This window comes from Phalangium opilio, unplaced genomic scaffold (genome assembly GCF_054372755.1).
Source record: "Phalangium opilio isolate 3A_F unplaced genomic scaffold, DU_Popi_V2 ptg000089l_1, whole genome shotgun sequence".
Taxonomy (NCBI): domain Eukaryota; kingdom Metazoa; phylum Arthropoda; class Arachnida; order Opiliones; family Phalangiidae; genus Phalangium; species Phalangium opilio.
In genome coordinates this window covers 6838780-6857593 of record NW_028324194.1, presented here as the reverse complement: position 1 = coordinate 6857593, position 18814 = coordinate 6838780, and the positions used below count along the sequence as shown (strand labels likewise).

At 42.7% G+C, this 18814-nt stretch overlaps 4 protein-coding genes across 8 annotated transcripts in view; all 4 read right to left on the bottom strand.

The window, feature by feature from the left end:
- Urm1 (Ubiquitin-related modifier 1) overlaps nt 1–18814 on the bottom strand; it is a 33947-nt gene that overhangs the window by 12963 nt on the left and 2170 nt on the right. The window lies entirely within an intron of this gene.
- LOC149647268 (uncharacterized) lies at nt 177–8950 on the bottom strand. Of its 4 annotated transcripts, XM_089850154.1 has the most exons (5): nt 2370–2696; nt 2207–2301; nt 1168–1322; nt 603–686; nt 177–343 (listed from the first exon to the last, which is right to left on the bottom strand). In XM_089850154.1, exons 2-5 carry the CDS (start codon nt 2256–2258, stop codon nt 275–277), a joined length of 360 nt encoding a protein of 119 aa, XP_089706280.1. In that variant the 5' UTR covers nt 2259–2301; nt 2370–2696; the 3' UTR covers nt 177–274. The 4 variants fall into 4 exon arrangements, with proteins under 4 accessions (XP_089706280.1, XP_089706281.1, XP_089706279.1 ...); XM_089850155.1 differs by lacking the exons at nt 2207–2301; nt 2370–2696 and adding an exon at nt 8651–8927; XM_089850153.1 differs by having other exon boundaries at nt 2207–2694.
- Nucleotides 5593–7175, bottom strand: LOC149647269 (uncharacterized). 2 transcript variants are annotated; one of them, XM_089850149.1, is made up of 2 exons: nt 6850–7175; nt 5593–6769 (listed from the first exon to the last, which is right to left on the bottom strand). In XM_089850149.1, the coding sequence occupies exon 2, from the start codon at nt 6731–6733 to the stop codon at nt 6296–6298; it is 438 nt and encodes a 145-aa protein (XP_089706275.1). In that variant the 5' UTR covers nt 6734–6769; nt 6850–7175; the 3' UTR covers nt 5593–6295. The 2 variants fall into 2 exon arrangements, with proteins under 2 accessions (XP_089706275.1, XP_089706274.1); XM_089850148.1 differs by having other exon boundaries at nt 6854–7175.
- LOC149647267 (uncharacterized) lies at nt 9721–18052 on the bottom strand. Its single transcript, XM_089850156.1, has 3 exons — nt 13426–18052; nt 11240–11518; nt 9721–10226 (listed from the first exon to the last, which is right to left on the bottom strand). The coding sequence occupies exons 1-3, from the start codon at nt 17798–17800 to the stop codon at nt 9784–9786; spliced, it is 5097 nt and encodes a 1698-aa protein (XP_089706282.1). The 5' UTR covers nt 17801–18052; the 3' UTR covers nt 9721–9783.

Genomic DNA, 18814 nt, shown 5'->3' with positions numbered 1-18814 from the left:
TACGACCCTACCTAACCGCTGAGCATGCTGGGAGGACTACGGTGCCGTTCCGTAGGTGGGGTGGACAAGGGCAACGTTATAAGTTTCGGGGGTACCACTCCATCCCTGTCTCCTTCAAGTTTTCATTATGAAATACTCCATTATAGACTAATGACGTTGCAATGAATGAACACGTGTTATTAATGCTGCTCAAAATTTATTTGAAACCAAAATTATATATATATATATAGATTGTTTCATGTTAACATGGTTTGGCTTATTGAATGGTAGAAACTTATCTCCGACGGCCGGTTTGTATACACTGTCCTTTAGCGCACTTTCCAGGTCTTTTCCTCCAAACCCACTTTGAAATATTAAAACAAATATGGCATAAAATGTCGATTCCATTATTTTGGCCTTCCTTAAAGGGGCTAACCGGACCTCTCCCGAGGCAGTCTGCCCTTAGTTCAGGGGGAAAACACCCAGCTCTTTGGCCATAAGGAATGGCGCCACCGTCGCGGTGGGCGGGTAAGCACTATGCTAACCAACAGTTTGACCCCCCCCTCACCCCAACAGCTCCGGTTAGCCCCTTTAAATAGTGAAAATGGAATTATTATACGTACGTCGGAATATTCGCAATCTTGGCCTTCGTTCTCAGGAATTCTTCGGCTCCGCGTGAAATAGATGCAAACAGTCGCACATTTGGTCTAAAAAGTACGTTGTTAATTTTTACACAACTTACAAATTCCACGTTAATCTATATGTATGTAACTCAAATTCCTGACTGACTGATAACCTACCCTCAACCCAAACCGTTTTACCATAAGTTAAAAGATATGTTCCTATACTTCGTAATGCTAGAGACTTACAGCTCGAGCTGGTTCGAGGGAGAACGACAACTTCGACAAGCGAGAGTTGAAGTTCTACACTCGGTGTTAATTTTGTAGGACTTCCATCTAGGTCCTATTTAGTCTGCATTACTAAGCCTTTGACGGCGCCTCACCCACCAGGCGTCGCTTTACCTCGAATCTATGACCTACGTCACTTCATGCCAAGCTACAGTTTGTAACCACTGACAAACTTATGGCCAAAATATCTTATGAACTTATGTTGCTATGTGTTAAGATAAAAACTGGTTTCTGAGGAATTTTATTTCCTAATCTGAAAATGACATGATTTTAAACCTACTTTTGTAATAGGAAATGGCATTGGTTCGTCTTTTTGAAGACCAAAAGCTTCACGACATCTGTCTAGGTCACTTATGAATTTCTTGGTTGTTGCAGAAGCCGTAGTAGTTTCTTGCTGAGCAGTAGAATCATTTGATGGCTCTACCTCATCTTGACCTGCAATTTATCGGAACGTAAGCATTAATCGAAGATCGTGATGACTTTAGCAAATCGAAGCCATTATACAGGGTATTCAAAAAAGGAGTGTGAGAGGACCAAAGTATCATGGGATGGTTTTATCGGCAATTAATTTTGAGTGTATTGTGGAGGTTTCAATGTAAGTAGGGCACATACGTCCGCGACAAGGATGCGATTAGTCAGGGTTCAGTATGTGTTTAAGCAGGGACGGAAATGAGGTTTACTTGGGAGGTGACGGAAGGGGTGTGGGGGCAAGTCACCTCCGGCGGACACGGGGCAGGCGGCACCTATAGGGTAGGATCGCCGACGTGTCGTTAATTTTGAGTGTAATTTCTATGACATTTTGCAACCCTCAGTATCGGGACAATAGGGGGTTAATGGTCCGAAATTCCCTTAATTGCCTACAGCGCAGGCGCTAAGAAGCGAGGCGGAAGGCAAAGTTCTTACCCCCGTGTCTGTCCCTCTTAGTTACATCGAAGTTTATCGACAATTATTTAGTTTATAAGATATGTTCCATAAGTATGATACTACCTACAATTGGTAATGCTAGAGGCTTACAGCTCGAACTAGTTCGAGAACGACGGAAGCGAGAATTTGACTACACTCGGTTAATTTTTGCAGTCCATCTTCCTATTTAGTCTACATTACTAAGCCTTTGACAGCGCCTGGCCTCACATGGTGTCGCTTTACCCTGAATCTATGACCTCCCTCCCTCACTTCATGACATACTCTCAGTAACCAGTGACAAACTTATGGTGAACATATCTTATGAATTTATGCTATTGCGATGGAGTTTGTCTTCGGTAATTACATTGTTTGCCCCTAAGTTAAAATTAAGCCCCAAGTAAAATCATTGTACTTACAATTGACGAAAGCCAATGCGGTCAAAAGCGCGAGAACTGCGAATCCTTTCATGGTCAGTGGTTGAAATACCGTAAACTATAGTTGCTAGCATACCCTATTTATATGTAAATGTTGGCTTCATACACAAAAGGACATTAATTTTGCTTTGACAATTTTGTTTACTTCAAATTTTCCTTCGTTTTCATTGTTAAGTCAAACGTACGTTTATTGAAATGATCGAAATTAATTTCTTGTACTTGAAAGATAAAATTTAAACCAACATATGGCGCATTGTTGACGCTTGAAAAATAGCGATAGTGACGTCGGTTTGTAGAATAGATACATATTATCAGAAGGGGATAATAAAGGATGATACTCTGTATCCTCTTAATGCTTCGGTAAATTAACATAGTTCTTGCCCAAGCTAACCCTTATCATCACACTTCAGAAGTTCAGATGGGCATCGTACCGTGCTAGGGTGAATTCTATAACTGTTTGGTGGTACTAAATCCCCAGCAATCAACCCACAAACCTTGATTGTCTTGAGGTGGGACAAAAATTCACAACCGCATGCGTTTTGGCAAATACTTAAGCGCTAAGTGTGTTACCACGAACTTTGTAGTGACGTCACATGCTCTTATCTCTTACCTTATTTTCAGGCGACCATATTGGCAGTCGCGAGACGTCGTCAGCTTGGGCAATACAAATTCGGGACCCAATATTGACGTCACAGTTTTTCCCCCCTAGCTTCGTGGTAGCACACTATAGAGTAATGATGAGGGAACTATTTATCGCGTATGTGATTCGGTTTAGTAACCTTGAGCACTCTGAATGTTTTGATGATGTTGGGAAGAATCATGTTACAATTACCCGGGTTTGTGCAGTACACTTCTCTCGAAAAGATCGACGTATTATATACTTCTTTAAAATGTGCTAAAAAAGTACACGAAAGGTTTTTGACGCCATCTAGCAGCGCAATGTTCGTCCCATAGACGCTAATGTTAAAAAATGGAATTTGAAAATGTACTTTAAAACATCAAATCGTAGGTACTTTTAGTACTGAAAACTTTAAAATGTACTAAAAAAGTACAATTGTACTACTCAGAACAACATTCCGTACTCTCCCAGTGTACCTCGCGCACGCCCCTACCTTTTGGTAGGCGATTGATAAGTGCTGTGGCTTAGCGCCATTGTATTTGTTTGATTCTATTTTTAAGACAGAGGGGCGTCCTCCTTCACAATTCCGTACTGTACAACCCTACCTAACCATAGAGACTATAAACCCCAAGGAGTGGAAGGAATGCCTCAACTTGTTGCCCCTTTTTTCCTGGTACAGGGCGACTTCCGCTAAGCAAAATTAAACGGGCCGGAAGCTCTCATGTACCAATTTAGGAGCAACATCATTATTTGCGCTTGTAGAGCGGGGGACCTGCCACTCCTTGGGGTTTATAGTCTCTATGACCTAACCGCTGAGGATGCTGGGAGGAATACGGTGCCGTTGCGTATGGGGGTACAAAGGCAACGTTATAGGTTTCGGGGTTACCACTCCATCCCTCTCTCCTTCAAATTTTCTGAACGCCTCTTAATTCTCATTATGAGATACTTCATTATAGACTAATGACGTTGCAATGAATGAACACGTGTTATTAATGCTGCTCAAAATTTATTTGAAACCAAAATTATATATATATAGTTTCGTGTTAACATGGTTTGACTTAATAAATGGTAGAAATTTATCTCCGGCGGCCGTCTTTTTCACACTGTCCTTTAGCGCACTTTCCAGGACTTTTCCTGCCAAACCACTTGAAATAAAAAGAATATGGCATAAAATGTCGATTCCAATGCCAAAAGGCCTCTCTTATTAAATAGTGAAAATATAATTATACATACACCGGAAATTTCGCAATCTTGGCCTTCGTTCTCAGGAATTCTTTGGCTCCAGAACAAAAAGGAGCAAACAGTCGCACATTTGGTCTAAAAAGTATACGTAGTTAATTTTTACAAAACTTACAAATTCAACGGTAATGTAACTCAAATTCCTGACTGACTGATAACCAACCCTCAACGCAAACCGTTTTACCATAAGTTAAAAGATATGTTCCTATACTTCGTAATGCTAGAGGTTTATATTATTATTATTATTAGTGAGTAGGGGGGCTCGCGCCCTTGCACCGATGCCAAAAGGCATATTGTGCTCCCACTTATTCAGGCCTTGAATAGACCCGTGGCCACAGCGTAGCGAAGAATTCGCTCCACCGTAATAGAGGAGACCCGCGAGGGTTCCAAAGTGTGTGAATCAAAATATTCTAGTCTAAGCGAGGCGAAGCAGTCGCACTCGCAAAGTACGTGAGCGGATGTTTCTTCCTTCTCCTGACACGACCTACAGAGAGGGTCGTCGGCAAAACCCAGCAGATGGAGGTGCCTATTAAGCCGACAGTGCCCGGTCAGAAGACCGGTGGCCAGCCTAATATCCCATCTGCTGAGCGAAATTAGGTCTCTAGCACGAGACTTGCAGGGACCATTGATTAACAGTTTTGTCTGTCTCTCGCCCTCCATGTTATGCCAGAGCTGTTTTTGTATGACAGTCAACCTGTCATGCAGACACCGTTTGACGTGCCTGTAGGGGATGGGGACGGCCGGTTCAGGTACCAAGAGCTTGGCCTCCGCACCCCTTTTCGCAAATCTATCGGCTTGCTCATTGCCATGATATCCGCTATGCCCTGGCACCCAGTACAACAGAACCCTGTTGCAGGATGCCAGTCGCGCTAGCAGATCAAGGCAGCTGCGCACCAGTTGAGAGGTTTACAACTCGAGCTAGTTCGAGAACGACGGAAGCGAGAATTGAAGTTCTACACTCGATGGTTTTTTTGCAGGACTTCCATCTAGGTCCTATTTAGTCTGCATTACTAAGCCCCCTTTGACGGCGCCTCACCCACCAGGCGTCGGTTTACGAGAACCTATGACCTACGTCACTTCATGACCTGCTCTAGTTTGTAACCAGTAACAAACTTATGGCCAACATAGCTTATGAACTTATGCTGTTAAGTTGAAAACTGGTTTCTGAGGAATTTTATTTCCTAATCTGAAAATGACATGATTTTAAACCTACTTTTGTAATAGTAAATGGCATTCCATCGTCTTTTTGAAGACCAAAAGCTTCACGACATCTGTCTCGGTCACTTAAGGGTTTCTCGGTTGTTGCAGCAGCCGTACTAGCATCTTGCGATTCAGCAGCCGTAGTAGTTTCTGGGTTTGCTGCAGCCGTAGTAGTTTCTTGCTGAGCAGTAGAATCAGTAGAATCGTTTGATGGCTCTACCTCATCTTGACCTGCAATTAATCGGAACATAAGCATTAATCGAAGATCGTGATGACTTAGCTAATCGAAGCCATTATACAGGGTGTTTTTGAAAAGTCCATCACAAATTAAGGAGCGTGTTTATTGGACCAAACTGAGTGAAACGTATCAAAGAACATGGGGTCTACAACATTTAGTTTCGGAGATATGGCCCCCCAAACATTTGCCCCAAAAACGAGAAAATATCCCAAAATGTGGAGTAAGGGTTATTACCATTACCCAACTTGTTTCGAAGTCATAGACAATTTCAATAGCCTTGAATTTGAGAAACACTACTGTAACTTTAGATAGCAGAAGGGTATAAATGGGTAGAAGTACGCGTACGGCGGTAATGTAAAGCTAATACCAAGTGTCATAGTGTTTTAAGATTTCTCAGCACCCAGTAAAATGGTTGCGATTGAAGGTTGTGTTTGTTCATTACGTTAGTGTTTGATGTGTCACAGAGAAAACGCCATGATGCGATCCCAATGTAAATGTATTCTTTATTAGTTCTTCATTCTTAATCTGTAACAAATAACTACTACGAGAATTGTTCAAAGTGTTCACCACCCGCGTTAAGGCAAACTTGAACACGCCTTACAAACGATTCCCTAGCACGTTGCAAAATGCCTGGAGTATCGCGAATAGTTTGACAGGCATTAACGATTCGTCGACGAAGCTCGTCCACATCAGGTACTTCACTCTGATAAACTATGTCCTTCAAGTGGCCCCAAAGGAAGAAATGGCTCGGGTTAAGGTCGGGTGATCGAGCAGGTCATTCCACGGGTCCACCTCGACCTATCCACCGAAAAGGGAACGTCGCGTTAAGGTGAGCTCGGACAGCGAGACTGAAATGTGGTGGTGCACCGTCATGCATGAACCACATTCTGCGCACCAAACCTAAGGGCACGTCGTCAAGTAATTCCGGTAAAACGTCTTGTAAGAATTGTAGGTACGCCTCACCGTTTAACCTGGGCTGTAGAAAATACGGTCCAATTAAATTTTCACCTACAATACCGCACCACACGTTTAAACTAAATTGTACTTGGTGAGATTTAACGAACGTTGCGTGAGGGTTTCTTGGGGACCATTGATGCTTATTATGCAGGTTAATAATACCATCTCGCGAAAAGATAGCTTCGTCTGTGACTAACAGACTACGCGGGAAAACAATGGCGTTTATCTGAGGCTGAAACCACTGGCAAAACGCCATGCGTCGTGGGTAGACCGCGGGATTCAAACCTTGAACCTTTTGAAAATGGTAAGGATGAAACTGGTGACTTTTGAGGATTTTCCACACGAGCACGTGACCAAAGCCTAATCGCTTACCCACCTGGCGGGTACTTGCTGCTGGTTCGTCCTCGAAAATAGTAAGGACTTCGTCTTCTACGGCCTCTGGGACTTCTTGCTCTCTAGGTTGAGGTCCAGCCGGTTGGATTCATCCGTCCTGTCGTAAACGTCTGTCCACAGCCTCGAACGTCAGTCGGTTTGGTAAGCGTCTTTGCGGAAATCTTTCCTGATAAAAACGTACAGCTGCAGCAGCATTCCCCTCGGCTCGTCCATACATTAGGTTCATATCCGCATATTCGGCCCAGGTTAAACGGTGAGGCGTACCTACAATTCTTACAAGACGTTTTACCGGAATTACTTGACGACGTGCCCTTAGGTTTAGTACGCAGAATGTGGTTCATGCATGACGGTGCACCACCACATTTCAGTCTCGCTGTCAGGGCTCACCTTAACGCGACGTTCCCTTTTCGGTGGATAGGTCGAGGTGGACCCGTGGAATGACCTGCTCGATCACCCGACCTTAACCCGTGCGAATTCTTCCTTTGGGGCCACTTGAAGGACATAGTTTATCAGAGTGAAGTACCTGATGTGGAAGAGCTTCGTCGACGAATCGTTAATGCCTGTCAAACTATTGGCGATACTCCAGGCATTTTGCAACGTGTTAGGGAATCGTTTGTAAGGCGTGTTCAAGTTTGCCTTAACGCGGGTGGTGAACACTTTGAACAATTCTTGTAGTAGTTATTTGTTACAGATTAAGAATTAAGAACCAATAAAAAGTACATTTACATTGGGATCGTATCATGGCGTTTTCTCTGTGACACATCAAACACTAACGTAATGAACAAAACACAACCTTCAATCGCAACCATTTTACTGGGTGCTGAGAAATCTTAAAACACTATGACACTTGGTATTAGCTTTACATTACCGCCGTACGCGTACTTCTACCCATTTATACCCTTCTGCTATCTAAAGTTACAGTAGTGTTTCTCAAATTCAAGGCTATTGAAATTGTCTATGACTTCGAAACAAGTTGGGTAATGGTAATAACCCTTACTCCACATTTTGGGATATTTTCTCGTTTTTGGGGCAAATGTTTGGGGGGCCATATCTCCGAAACTAAATGTTGTAGACCCCATGTTCTTTGATACCTTTCACTCAGTTTGGTCCAATAAACACGCTCCTTAATTTGTGATGGACTTTTCAAAAACACCCTGTATAGGGTGTTCAAAAAGGGAGTGTGAGAGGACCAAAGTATCATGGGATGGTTTTATCAGCAATCAATTTAGAGTGTATAATTTCTATGACATTTTGTAACCCTCAGTATCGGGACATTAGAGGGTGATAGTCAGACTCTCCCCAATTGCCTACAGCGCAGGCGCTAAGAAGCGAGACGGAAGGCAAAGTTCTTACCCCCGTGTCTTTCCCTCTTAGTTACGTCGAAGTTTATCCACAATTATTATAAGTTTATAAGATATGTTCCATAAGTATGACGATACTTCCAATACATCGTAATGCTAGAGACTTACAGCTCGAGCTAGTTCGAGAACGACGGAAGCGAGAATTGACTACACTCGGTTCATTTTTGCAGTCCATCTTCCTATCTAGTCTACATTACTAAGCCTTTGACAGCGCCTCACCTCACAAGGTGTCGCTTTACCCTGAATCTATGACCTACCTACCTCACTTCATGACATACTCTCAGTAGCCAGTGACAAACTTATATGGAACATACCTTATAAATTTATGCTATTGCGATGGAGTTTGTCTTCGATAATTACACTGTTTGCAACTGAGTTAAAATTAATCCCAAGAAAAAAACATTGTACTTAGTACTTACAATTGACGAAAGCCAATGCGGCCAAAAGCGCGAGAACTGCGAATCCTTTCATGGTCAGTGGTTGAAATACCGTAAACTATAGTTGATACCAAACCCTATTTATATGTAAATGTTGGCTTCTTACACAAAAGGACATTAATTTTGCTTTGACAATTTTGTTTACATCAAATTTTCCTTCGTTTTCATTGTTAAGTCAAAACTTTTATGGAAATGATCGAAATTAATTTCTTGTACTTGAAAGATAAAATTTAAACCAACATATGGCGCATTGTTGACGCTTGAAAAATAGCGATAGTGACGTCGGTTTGTAGAATAGAAACATATTATCATAAGGGGATAATAAAAGGATGATGCTCAGTATCCTCTTAATGCTTTGGTAAATTAACATAGTTCTTCCCAAGGCCCAAGCTAACCCTTATCATCACACTTCAGATGGGCATCGTGAATTCTATAACTGTTTGGTACTAAATCCCCAGCAATCAACACACAAACATTGATTGTCTTGACGTTGGACAAAAATCCACAAGCGCATGCATGCGCCTTGCAAATGGTTATACGCTAATAGAGTAATGATGAGGGGGAACTATTTATCGCTAATGTGATTCGGTTTAGTAACCTTGAGCACTCCGAATGTTTTGATGATGTTGGGAAGAATCATGTTACAATTTCCCCGCTTTGTTGTACACTTCTCTCGAAGAGATTGACCGTATTATATACTTCTACCCCCACCTACGGATGGCACCGTAGTCCTCCCAGCATCCTCAGCGATTAGGTAGTACAGTACGGAACGGTAAAGGACGCCCCCTATGTCATAAAAATAGAAGCTACTTCTTATACAAATACAATGGCGCAATACAGAGGCCACTTTATGGTGACACCTGTAGCACATATTCATCATTGATCGAAGCAATCTTTGTTTGATATACCAAACGAAATCGCTGACCTATCCCTGACTTTTTAGGAAGAAACTTTAAATCCCTGACTTGTACAGGCTTACCATGTTCCATACGAACCCCGTTAAAGATGCCGCCATCTTTCAAAATGGCCATCAGACAATAATTAAAACTGGCTGATTGTGTGAACAGTTTTTATTAACATTGTGTATTAAAATTAAAATAGCTGCGGTACAGTGATTATAGAAACATTAAAAGAAGCTGCATCTCATTTTCCGATTCGCGTTTATTATCATTGGAGGCAAATTCGATAATCGCCGATTCCCGCTCCTCAACTTTACGCCTGAATCCTTGATAACATTTCAAATCATTCGTGTAATTGCTTAGCTTCTTTTCGGAAATCTTTCCCTCTTTCGTGAACTTTAAACAATCTTCTAGCAACTCCATCTGATTTTCAAAAGTTGCTTCTCGTTGCAGTGATTTTAAAACGCGTTTTAATCCGCCATCGATTTGCGGCAATTTCGTCATTTTTAAGTAAGACTTGACTAGAATGCGCAAAAGACTCAAATACGACGAGATTTCGTACGTTTGATGAGAAAACTCGGGGATTTCGTTGATTGGAGAATCAGCTGTAGTTATGGGCGTGTTCTCTTTCTCAAGGCTTCGGATTCCACTTGGGAAACCTGAAAAGTTTAGTTGAAGGAAAAGGTCACGTGACATAACTGATTATACCTTAAAAGAACGGCCTTTTTTTCTAAATATGAAAGGAATTAAATATTAAAACAGAAATGATCTCTTATTACAATATGATAATTAGTACATTTAATTAGTCTTAAAAGTAATCAAGGACTACTGCGCCACCCGCTATTGCTTTAATGGCGTCTGCTAAATCGAACCACTTAACCTTACAAGATTGGTTGAATTCTCACAGGCTGAGAGGAGTAAGGGCAGGCGGTGGCACAGGCAGTCTGGGAAATAGCACACTTCCTCTGGTCCAAAACCAGTTTATTAATTGCTTGGACTAGTTCTTTAATTCAAAAAGTGGGGGTTACTGGTCCTCGGGACCAGTTTATTAATTGCAAATCTATAGGAGAACAAAGGCTGGGACCACTCCGGAGACCAGTTTATTATTTAGGACACTAGGGGGGTCACTGGTCCCAAGGACTAGTTTAAAAATTATCCTTATTTCTAAGTCTGGGCACAGGTCAAATGGTCAGTTTAAAAATTGCCTGGGTCCAGTTTAAATATTAAATCGGAAGGGGGGGTCAGTGGTAAAAGGGACCACTAAGAAAATACAAGGGTTACAAGGGTAACTAGAGTCCAGACATGAACTCAAGTATTTCAATTACCCGCTTCTTTTGTTTAGCAGAGGACATGCCCTGTTCAATGGTCATGGACCAGTTTATTTATTCCAGACCATAGGGGTCGCTGGCCTAATGTCCAGTTTAAAAGAAAATGCTTATTTCCCCACCCTGGGTAAGGTAGGGCATAGCCCACTCGATCACGCGCGTATGAGGATCGATTTAGCAGACGCCACTTAAGCAATGGCGGATGGCGCAGTAGTCCTTGATTTTAAGACCAATTAAATGCTAATTATCATATTGTAATAAGAGATCATTTAATTCCTTTTATATTTAGAAAAAGGTCGTTCTTTTAAGGTATAATCAGTTATGTTCCCTGATGAACTAAAACTAACCCTGTCTATGGGTGTTTGAAAGTTTGTGATCACAGTGATTTTCATCAGTGAATGTTCTGATCAAGTCCTTCATGCGACTGCTTTTTATCTGATCCATGGGCGTGAAGCCATTGTTTGACTTGATGTTAAGTAACGCCAAGCCTCCCCTCTCCAAAAGGCATCGAACAACGTCAACATGGTCATTGCAAATGGCGTCGTGCATAGGTGTCGTCCCGTCGTTGCTTTTAGCCATCAAGTCAACTGGGTCTTTCTTTACACGCTGAGACGCGTTCTTGTTCCCTATAAAGAAAGTTTTTCCTTTGAGTTTCATTTACTGGTAGAGATCGAGCTTCTAATTGGTGGCCTCTAATTGGTACGAGTACCAAAGTAAGGCTTTTAAGGCCCGTTCAGACGACACTCTTTTTCTCGCTACGCTCGCTGTGCTGAGCTCATCAGATTTTCTGGCTTCACCAGCCTCTAGAAAATGCACTGTTCACACGGCCAAAAATTTCTCATTCTTGATCTCGGCAAAGCGAGAAAAAAAGTTGAAAAAATTCAACTTTTTTTCTCTCTTTGCTCGGCACAGCCAATAGAATGCTTCCGAAATGACGTCATTCTTTGTTGTGTAGTCTGCTTCTATGTGGAAAGGTGTTTTCTTCGGTTTCGCTGGTTCAAATCCCTTGAAATTTTAATGAGATATATATCGAAGGGTTATAAATTATCGTGCAAAGTTTTAAAACGAATAGTTCTTTTCTTAAAAAAAAGGTTTTAATTATGCATAAATAAAACTTTAATGAATTTTTTGGAAAACAACTAATCGTTTTAAAACTTTGCACGATAATTTAAAATCATTCAATATACTTATCAGTAAAATTTCAAGAGATTCGGACTAATGAAACCGAAGAAAACACATTTCTACAGAGTAGCAGACTACACAACAAAGAATGACGTCATTTCGGAAACATTCTATTGGCTGTGCCGAGCAAAGAGAGAAAAAAAGTTGAATATTTTCAACTTTTTTTCTCGCTTTGCCGAGATCAAGAATGAGAAAATTTTGGCCGTGTGAACAGTGCATTTTCTAGAGGCTGGTGAAGCCAGAAAATCTGATGAGCTCAGCACAGCGAGCGTAGCGAGAAAAAGAGTGTCGTCTGAACGGGCCTTAAGATATGTGCCATAAGTTTCTGACTGGTTACTGAGAGCTTGCCATGAAGTGACGCCTGGTGAGGCTTAGTATAGACTAAATAGAAAGATGGAAGTCCTGCAAAATTAACCACCGAGTGTAGGACTAGCAGGGATGCCTCAAATGATTTAAAATTGTCCTTGAAATCTGGCTTAAAGGTGGAGATTGACGTGTCTAGATTATCTATCCCCTGAGTGAGATCCTGGAATGAGCCCTGCAAGGTGTCCTCCTCGGCTGAGGAAAGGCTGTCGTGGCAGTGTTGAGGCGGGCTTGGTTAGAGTCGCAGGCCGACTGGAGGCTTTTCAGTCGGAAGGCAAGGTCTTGGACAGAGGCGCGAAAAGTTGCTATATGGTCGTCTCAAGGGCAGCTATCTTGTCTTGTATAGCGGGGAAGGAGAGTTTCAGGAACGGGTTACATTTTGAGCAGAGCCAGTGGAGTCACCTCCAAGGGAATGACCTGTAACTTCCGTAGTGGATGGCTGGGAGCTCGCTTTACCATAGATAATAAACATCAGGATCAGAAGGTCGGGGGAGAGCTTGCCGCGCTTTGTACAAACTGGGTAGGTTCTACTTCCAGAAACCAGCGCATGCGTACGGCGAGTCGTGCACGAAAAACGAGCAGGCAGACCTCGTCTGCGCAGAAGCGGAAGTCAACTGCAGAAGTTTGGCGTGCGCCCCCCCCCCCCGCACAGGCGCGGCAAAGAGAGATACACTACGGAAGGCATACCTTCCGATCCTTGTGTATATTATCTATGGCTTTACTTTGTCGAGGCATCGTGGTAATGGGGGAAACCAGAAAAAAACGCGACTAGGGGAGAGAGCAAAGGGCAGCGAAAAAGTACCGAGAGTGGTCCAAACGAAACACCAAGGCTTAGCCGAACTTAAATCTAATAGGGCTATAGCGCCGAAACTAATTAGTGCAGCAAAAAAAAAGGGGGCTTACCCTCAGATTGGTCGTGAAAAACTCACGGGGAGACGCGTAAAATAACATAAAAGCTGATCTTAAGGTTAAAGCACTACAACATTACCTGGATTGTACTTCAAAAGCAAGGAAACGCATTCTTCAAAGCCGCCGTTACAAGCTTCGTGTAAAGGCGTCCAACCAGCGTAATCCCTGATATTGACATCAACTCCCGGTACATCTAGCAACTTTTTAAGTTTCTCCGGCTGATTTTCCATGCAAGCCACGTGAAGTCTAGTCTCTCCTCGCCGATTACGTCTATTTATTACCGTGGCTTTCAACGGAGATTCTGGCGAATCTTTCCACTTTGACCCTAGTTTATTCTCTCCCCCTTCGTTCCGCGGAGACCTTGGTCCAACCGGGCTCATGTAACACTCCAAAATCTTCGATAGACTTAAAGGTTCGGCCATTCTCGTTTGCGATAGAGTTAAAAATGGTAGTTTCGTTATCAGCTCGGAGGTCAGCAGCGTTTGTAACCACGAAGGTTTCAAGGAACAGACGAATTTATAGGACTTCGCGATATCCATCTCGGAAAGCTGACATTTTTCGAAAATGCTTCGAACCAATTCCTTGCATTTAAAACCGGTAATGCCGATGGTTAGACAGTTAGAATCGGATAACCTGATGCATTCGGCGACCAGTCCTAACAAGGTGATAAGGTAATGAAAAGATTCGTCGCTATCGCTTTGCGTCACAGATTGGTACACAAACTGAAAGAGTTCCTCTAAAGGTTGCGTGATGCAACCAACGGTAGCGTTGGCCCAAAATATCTGCACCAACGCGGGACAAGTGACCCGCTTCATACGTAAATCGTTACAGGGATCAGTAGTCCTGCGTAAGAACGCTACGAAATCCTGCTCGAAGACATCAAGGTAGAACTTGAAAAGAATGCGGCAATTGACTTGATTGAGGACGCACGAGCTGATGATCATGGCTAAGGTGTTCCAAGGTGATACGCTGAAGCCATTCGGGTATGGACACAAGGCTTTAACGTAGGCGTCGCTTACGCACGGTGTTAAGGCCGGTTGCTTGGTGCTTATGGTGTTCAATAAAATGCTGACTTTATCCGTCGAGTTTGGATCTTCGGGGTTTAGGATCAAGAACTGAATAATTTTGTTCAAGACTTTGGGATGGGGATACCATCCGTGCGACGAGACTGACAAGAAGAAGTCAATGGCGTGTTCTAGTTTATACTGGTCGATGCAACTGTTAAAGAGTTCCGTTATGGCATTGGGCATTTCTACATCCGAGTGTTCTTCAGGCGCGATGTACTTGTTCTTGCATATCTTATGGAATTCGGTTTCCCATAGAAAAATTCGGGGGAATTCTTTTTTCATGGATTCCCTAATGTGGTCAAACAGTTCCAGTGGCATTTCCGCGTCCGCAGTTGTTGGTGACGCGTCGATTTCAGGGCTAAGTACTTCGTCATCAAGATCCAAAGAGGTCGAATGGTTAAGACTGTCATCTTCCAAAGATTTCAACTCGACAGATTCTGCTCTTAAACGTTTGTTTGAGTGTGTGCTGTCATCCTCGTCAGAGTCTCTACATCTTTTACTTGATTGTTGACTTATGTCCAAGTGCTTCTCAACTTTCTCATCAAAGTCACCGTCCGTGTGAGAACCTTTATCGGAATCAATTGGTTCTGTTTCAACAGGTTTTTCTTTAGTACGCAAAGTACTATTACTTTTGCGTACTGTTTTAATCTTAGACTTGTTAGTATCATCTTTGGATACTTTTTTGAACGCAGTTTTAATCTTTGTACTGTCTTTGTGATCTTTGGTATGTTTGAGTTCACTTTCGGCATCCTGATGCGGTAAGGTTTTAGAGTCTGCTTGTTCAACCATTACTGGGAGTTCTTGCGTTAATTTATCTTCTTTCTCATCATTGAGTGTACTTTCATCCGCGCTTTCTTGGCTTCTAAGTTCACTCATGTCCATGATAGAACTCTGCGTGTCTTCGAGGATACTTCCATCATCTTGGGACGATGCCTTCTTATTTATCTTTCGAGGTTTGCGTCCTCTACGTTGTTTAGTGTACTCGCCACGTTTGTATCTGCTCTTTTGTCCAGGTTTATGTTTCATAGCGACGGTACCATCAGTTTCAGTAACGTTCTCCTCATCTTTGACAGTACTGTCTGTGGTTTTGCGCTCAGTAGGCGTACTGTCTGTGGTCTGGCGCTCAGTAGGCGTACTGTCTGTGGTCTGGTGCCCAGTAGGCGTACTGTCTGTGGTCTGGGGCTCAGTAGGCGTACTGTCTGTGGTCTGGGGCTCAGTAGGCGTACTGTCTGTGGTCTGGGGCTCAGTAGGTGTACTGTTTGTGGTCTGGCGCTCAGGAGGCGTACTGTTTGTGGTCTGGCGCTCAGGAGGCGTACTGTCTGTGGTCTTACGGTCAGTAGACGTACTGTCTGTGGTCTTGTGCCCAGTAGACGTACTGTCTGTGGTCTTGCCTTCAGTAGACGTACTGTCTGTGGTCTTGCGCTCAGTAGACGTACTGTCTGTGGTCTGGCGCTCAGTAGGCGTACTGTCTGTGGTTTTTCCCCCAGTAGGCGTACTGTCTGTGGTTTTTCCCCTAGTAGGCGTACTGTCAGTGGCTTTTCCCCCAGTAGGCGTACTGTCTGTGGTCTGGCGCACAGTAGGAGTACTGTCTGTAGTCTTGTGCCCAGTAGGCCTACTGTCTGTGGTCTTGCGCTCAGTAGGCGTACTGTCTCTGGTCTTGCGCCCAGTAGGCGTACTGTCTCTGGTCTTGCGCCCAGTAGGCGTACTGTCTCTGGTCTTGCGCCCAGTAGGCGTACTGTCTCTGGTCTTGCGCCCAGTAGGCGTACTGTCTCTGGTCTTGCGCCCAGTAGGCGTACTGTCTCTGGTCTTGCGCCCAGTAGGCGTACTGTCTCTGGTCTTGTGCCCAGTAGGCGTACTGTCTCTGGTCTTGTGCCCTGTAGGCGTACTGTCTCTGGTCTTACGCTCAGCAGGCGTACTTTCACAAGGAATTGGACTAAGATCCTCTTTAAATTTAATTTTATCTTCCGATACTGATTTAGAATGAATTTTCTTCGAAGTTGAGTACAACTTTTTCAAGATTTCGTTCTTGGTTGGTTCATTTTCAAACGATTCGTCTTTCTCGATATCTGTTTTCATTTTCTTTCGAGGCTTCTTGGGTTTACGTTCTTTGGAGTTATCTTTAAGCTGACGTTTCTTCGCTTTCGCTTCAATTTCCGGTGTCCCTGATTTCTCTGACGTCCGGGATTCCATTGAATTTCGTCTGGAACTACGCTGCTGTGACGAAACTTTTCTCTGCCTCGTAGTAGACATTTTCGTCACGTCGTTTTCAAAATTCTCCGAATCTAGCGAAGCCTTAGATTCCGAGGAGTGTTTTCTAGGTTTAGCTTTCTTCGTGGAAGTGGAACTGGTACCAATCGGTTCATTATTGGAGCTACCCTGCGAAGTTTCGGGAAAATATTTCTTTGGTCTATTTTTCACAACCATTTTTTCGGGAACTTGGTTTTTCAACTCCGTTTTATTCTTTTTGCGTTTCTCCTTAGCTGCGCTTCCCGAAGCTGATTTGTCCATTTTGACTAGTTTGTAGCTTTCGGTAGTTTCATGAGCAGATTTACTGACTTCCCCCATTTCTTCTCTACGCTTAGCGCGACTCAAATATCTTTCGACTTTTCCCCGTTCAATTTTCAACTTCAGAGTCTTAAAATTGTATTTCAGGTAACCGAAGCTTTCACCGCTCGGAGCTTTTAACAAATCATGGTTGTATTTATAGATCGAATAATCGTCTTCCTTGGGTTTCTCAATCTTTAAGATATAATCGCGGATGAAATCAATGTGTAGACATTTAACGTTCAATTCTTCAAATTTTTCCAAATACGCAGCGTTCATCGAAATTTTCTCGGAAAAAACGTGAGTTGTTAATTGAAGAGTTTCATCATTAAAAGCTCGAATCTTGGCTCCACCGTGTTTTAAAATCTCTTCGCAAGCTAATCTTTTAACGTCATCATCGTGCGCGATACAGGCGACCCATTTTTTAAACGGTAATCCCGCATCTTGCTTATGTCTGATTAGTTTTCGTATGCGATTACGTTTGGGTGCTGTTTTAACCCATTCGGGTAAACTAGGGTGGATTTTTACGACGGTAGTTCTTTTTGAGGCTCCCCATTCGAAATCTCGCTCAGCGAGCCATTTACCCGCTTTCCGGGACTCTTCAACGTACTCGGGATTCACGACCCATTTTCCCGTAGCACACGCTCCCAAAAATTTTTGAATTCCGCAGGGCCAAGGTTGAATACAGATGAAATGTGTGCAACGATTATTATACTTTTCATTTTCAATGTACGTTCCGCCCAATTCGAATATAAAACTGACTAATTGGGCTTTAAAATCCCTTTGCGCTTGTTTTCCAAATCCAATGAACATAAATACATATTGCGCCGCTTCTTGCTCCATTTTGCAAACAATTACCTTTAGTTAAGTAACAAAATTACTTACAGTGCAATTAAAATACTTAATTTTAACATATTAATTGCATAATTAAGTTTAATTATCGGGATTTTAATATAGCCTTTAGTGTGATCAAGTCACTAGGTCGTGGAACGCGTGATCGAATGGGCTATGTTCAGACAATATGAAAAAGCAGCCGACAGACTACGTTCTTACAGAGCAGGACATAAGGGAGCAGGGTGGGAAATAAGGATATTTTTAAAACTGGACATTGGGCCAGCGACCCCCCTGGTCTGGAATAAATAAACTGGTCTATGACCAGGGCCGGAAATAAGAAAAATTTGTTATAGGACATTTGTCCAGTGACCCCCTGTTTGACTGGAAAATTTATAGGACATAGCAAAAATGGTGTCGCTTCTCCATAGTCAAGGTATCAAAACTTAGGAAAATTTATAGGTCAAAATGTCCAGTGACCCCCTTAGTTTTTAAAAAAATTATGGGACATTTTAAAATTTTATTGTACAATGTCCAGTGTCCTGTGCTTATTTCCGGCCCTGTCTATGACCATTGACCAGGGCGCGTCGTCTGCTAAACTAAAGAAGTGGATAATTAAAATAGCTGAGATAATTTCTGGACTCTGGCTACCCTTGAATTTTATTAGTGGTCAAGTGGAACACTGACCCCCCTCCGATTTAATTTTTAAACTGGTCCAGGTAATTTTTAAACTGGTCATTTGCCCTGTGCCACCGCCTTATTTCCCACGCTGTAAGGGAGCAATGAGGGAGAGCTGCAGTGCAGGCTGAGAAATAAGTGTATTTTTTTTAACTGGACATATGGCCAGTTGAGGAAAAGCATTTTTAATTAAAATACGCGGGACATTGGACGCTTAAAATGGTGAAATCTTGGAACGTTTTTAATTAATTAAGTGGCCACTTGCTTCAAGCGTTTAATCTTTAAACTGGCCCTGCTATTTTTTTAAATAATACATTTGTCCAGGGCCACCGCTATATTTCTGTCTGC

Bases quoted from the DNA above. Each gene is read 5' to 3' on its own strand.
- LOC149647267 (XM_089850156.1), bottom strand. From the start codon at position 17,800: ATGGAGCAAGAAGCGGCGCAATATGTATTTATGTTCATTGGATTTGGA. The intron at 11,519-13,425 runs GTAATGTTGTAG...CTTTCTTTATAG, and splicing joins GCTTTTGAAGTACAATCCAG to GGAACAAGAACGCGTCTCAG. The intron at 10,227-11,239 runs GTTAGTTTTAGT...TAAACTTTTCAG, and splicing joins TTCAAACACCCATAGACAGG to GTTTCCCAAGTGGAATCCGA.
- LOC149647269 (XM_089850149.1), bottom strand. From the start codon at position 6,733: ATGGCGTTTTGCCAGTGGTTTCAGCCTCAGATAAACGCCATTGTTTTC.
- LOC149647268 (XM_089850152.1), bottom strand. From the start codon at position 8,702: ATGAAAGGATTCGCAGTTCTCGCGCTTTTGGCCGCATTGGCTTTCGTC. The intron at 5,514-8,650 runs GTAAGTACTAAG...GATTAATTGCAG, and splicing joins CGCATTGGCTTTCGTCAATT to GTCAAGATGAGGTAGAGCCA. The intron at 4,161-5,295 runs GTAGGTTTAAAA...TATACTTTTTAG, and splicing joins TGCCATTTACTATTACAAAA to ACCAAATGTGCGACTGTTTG.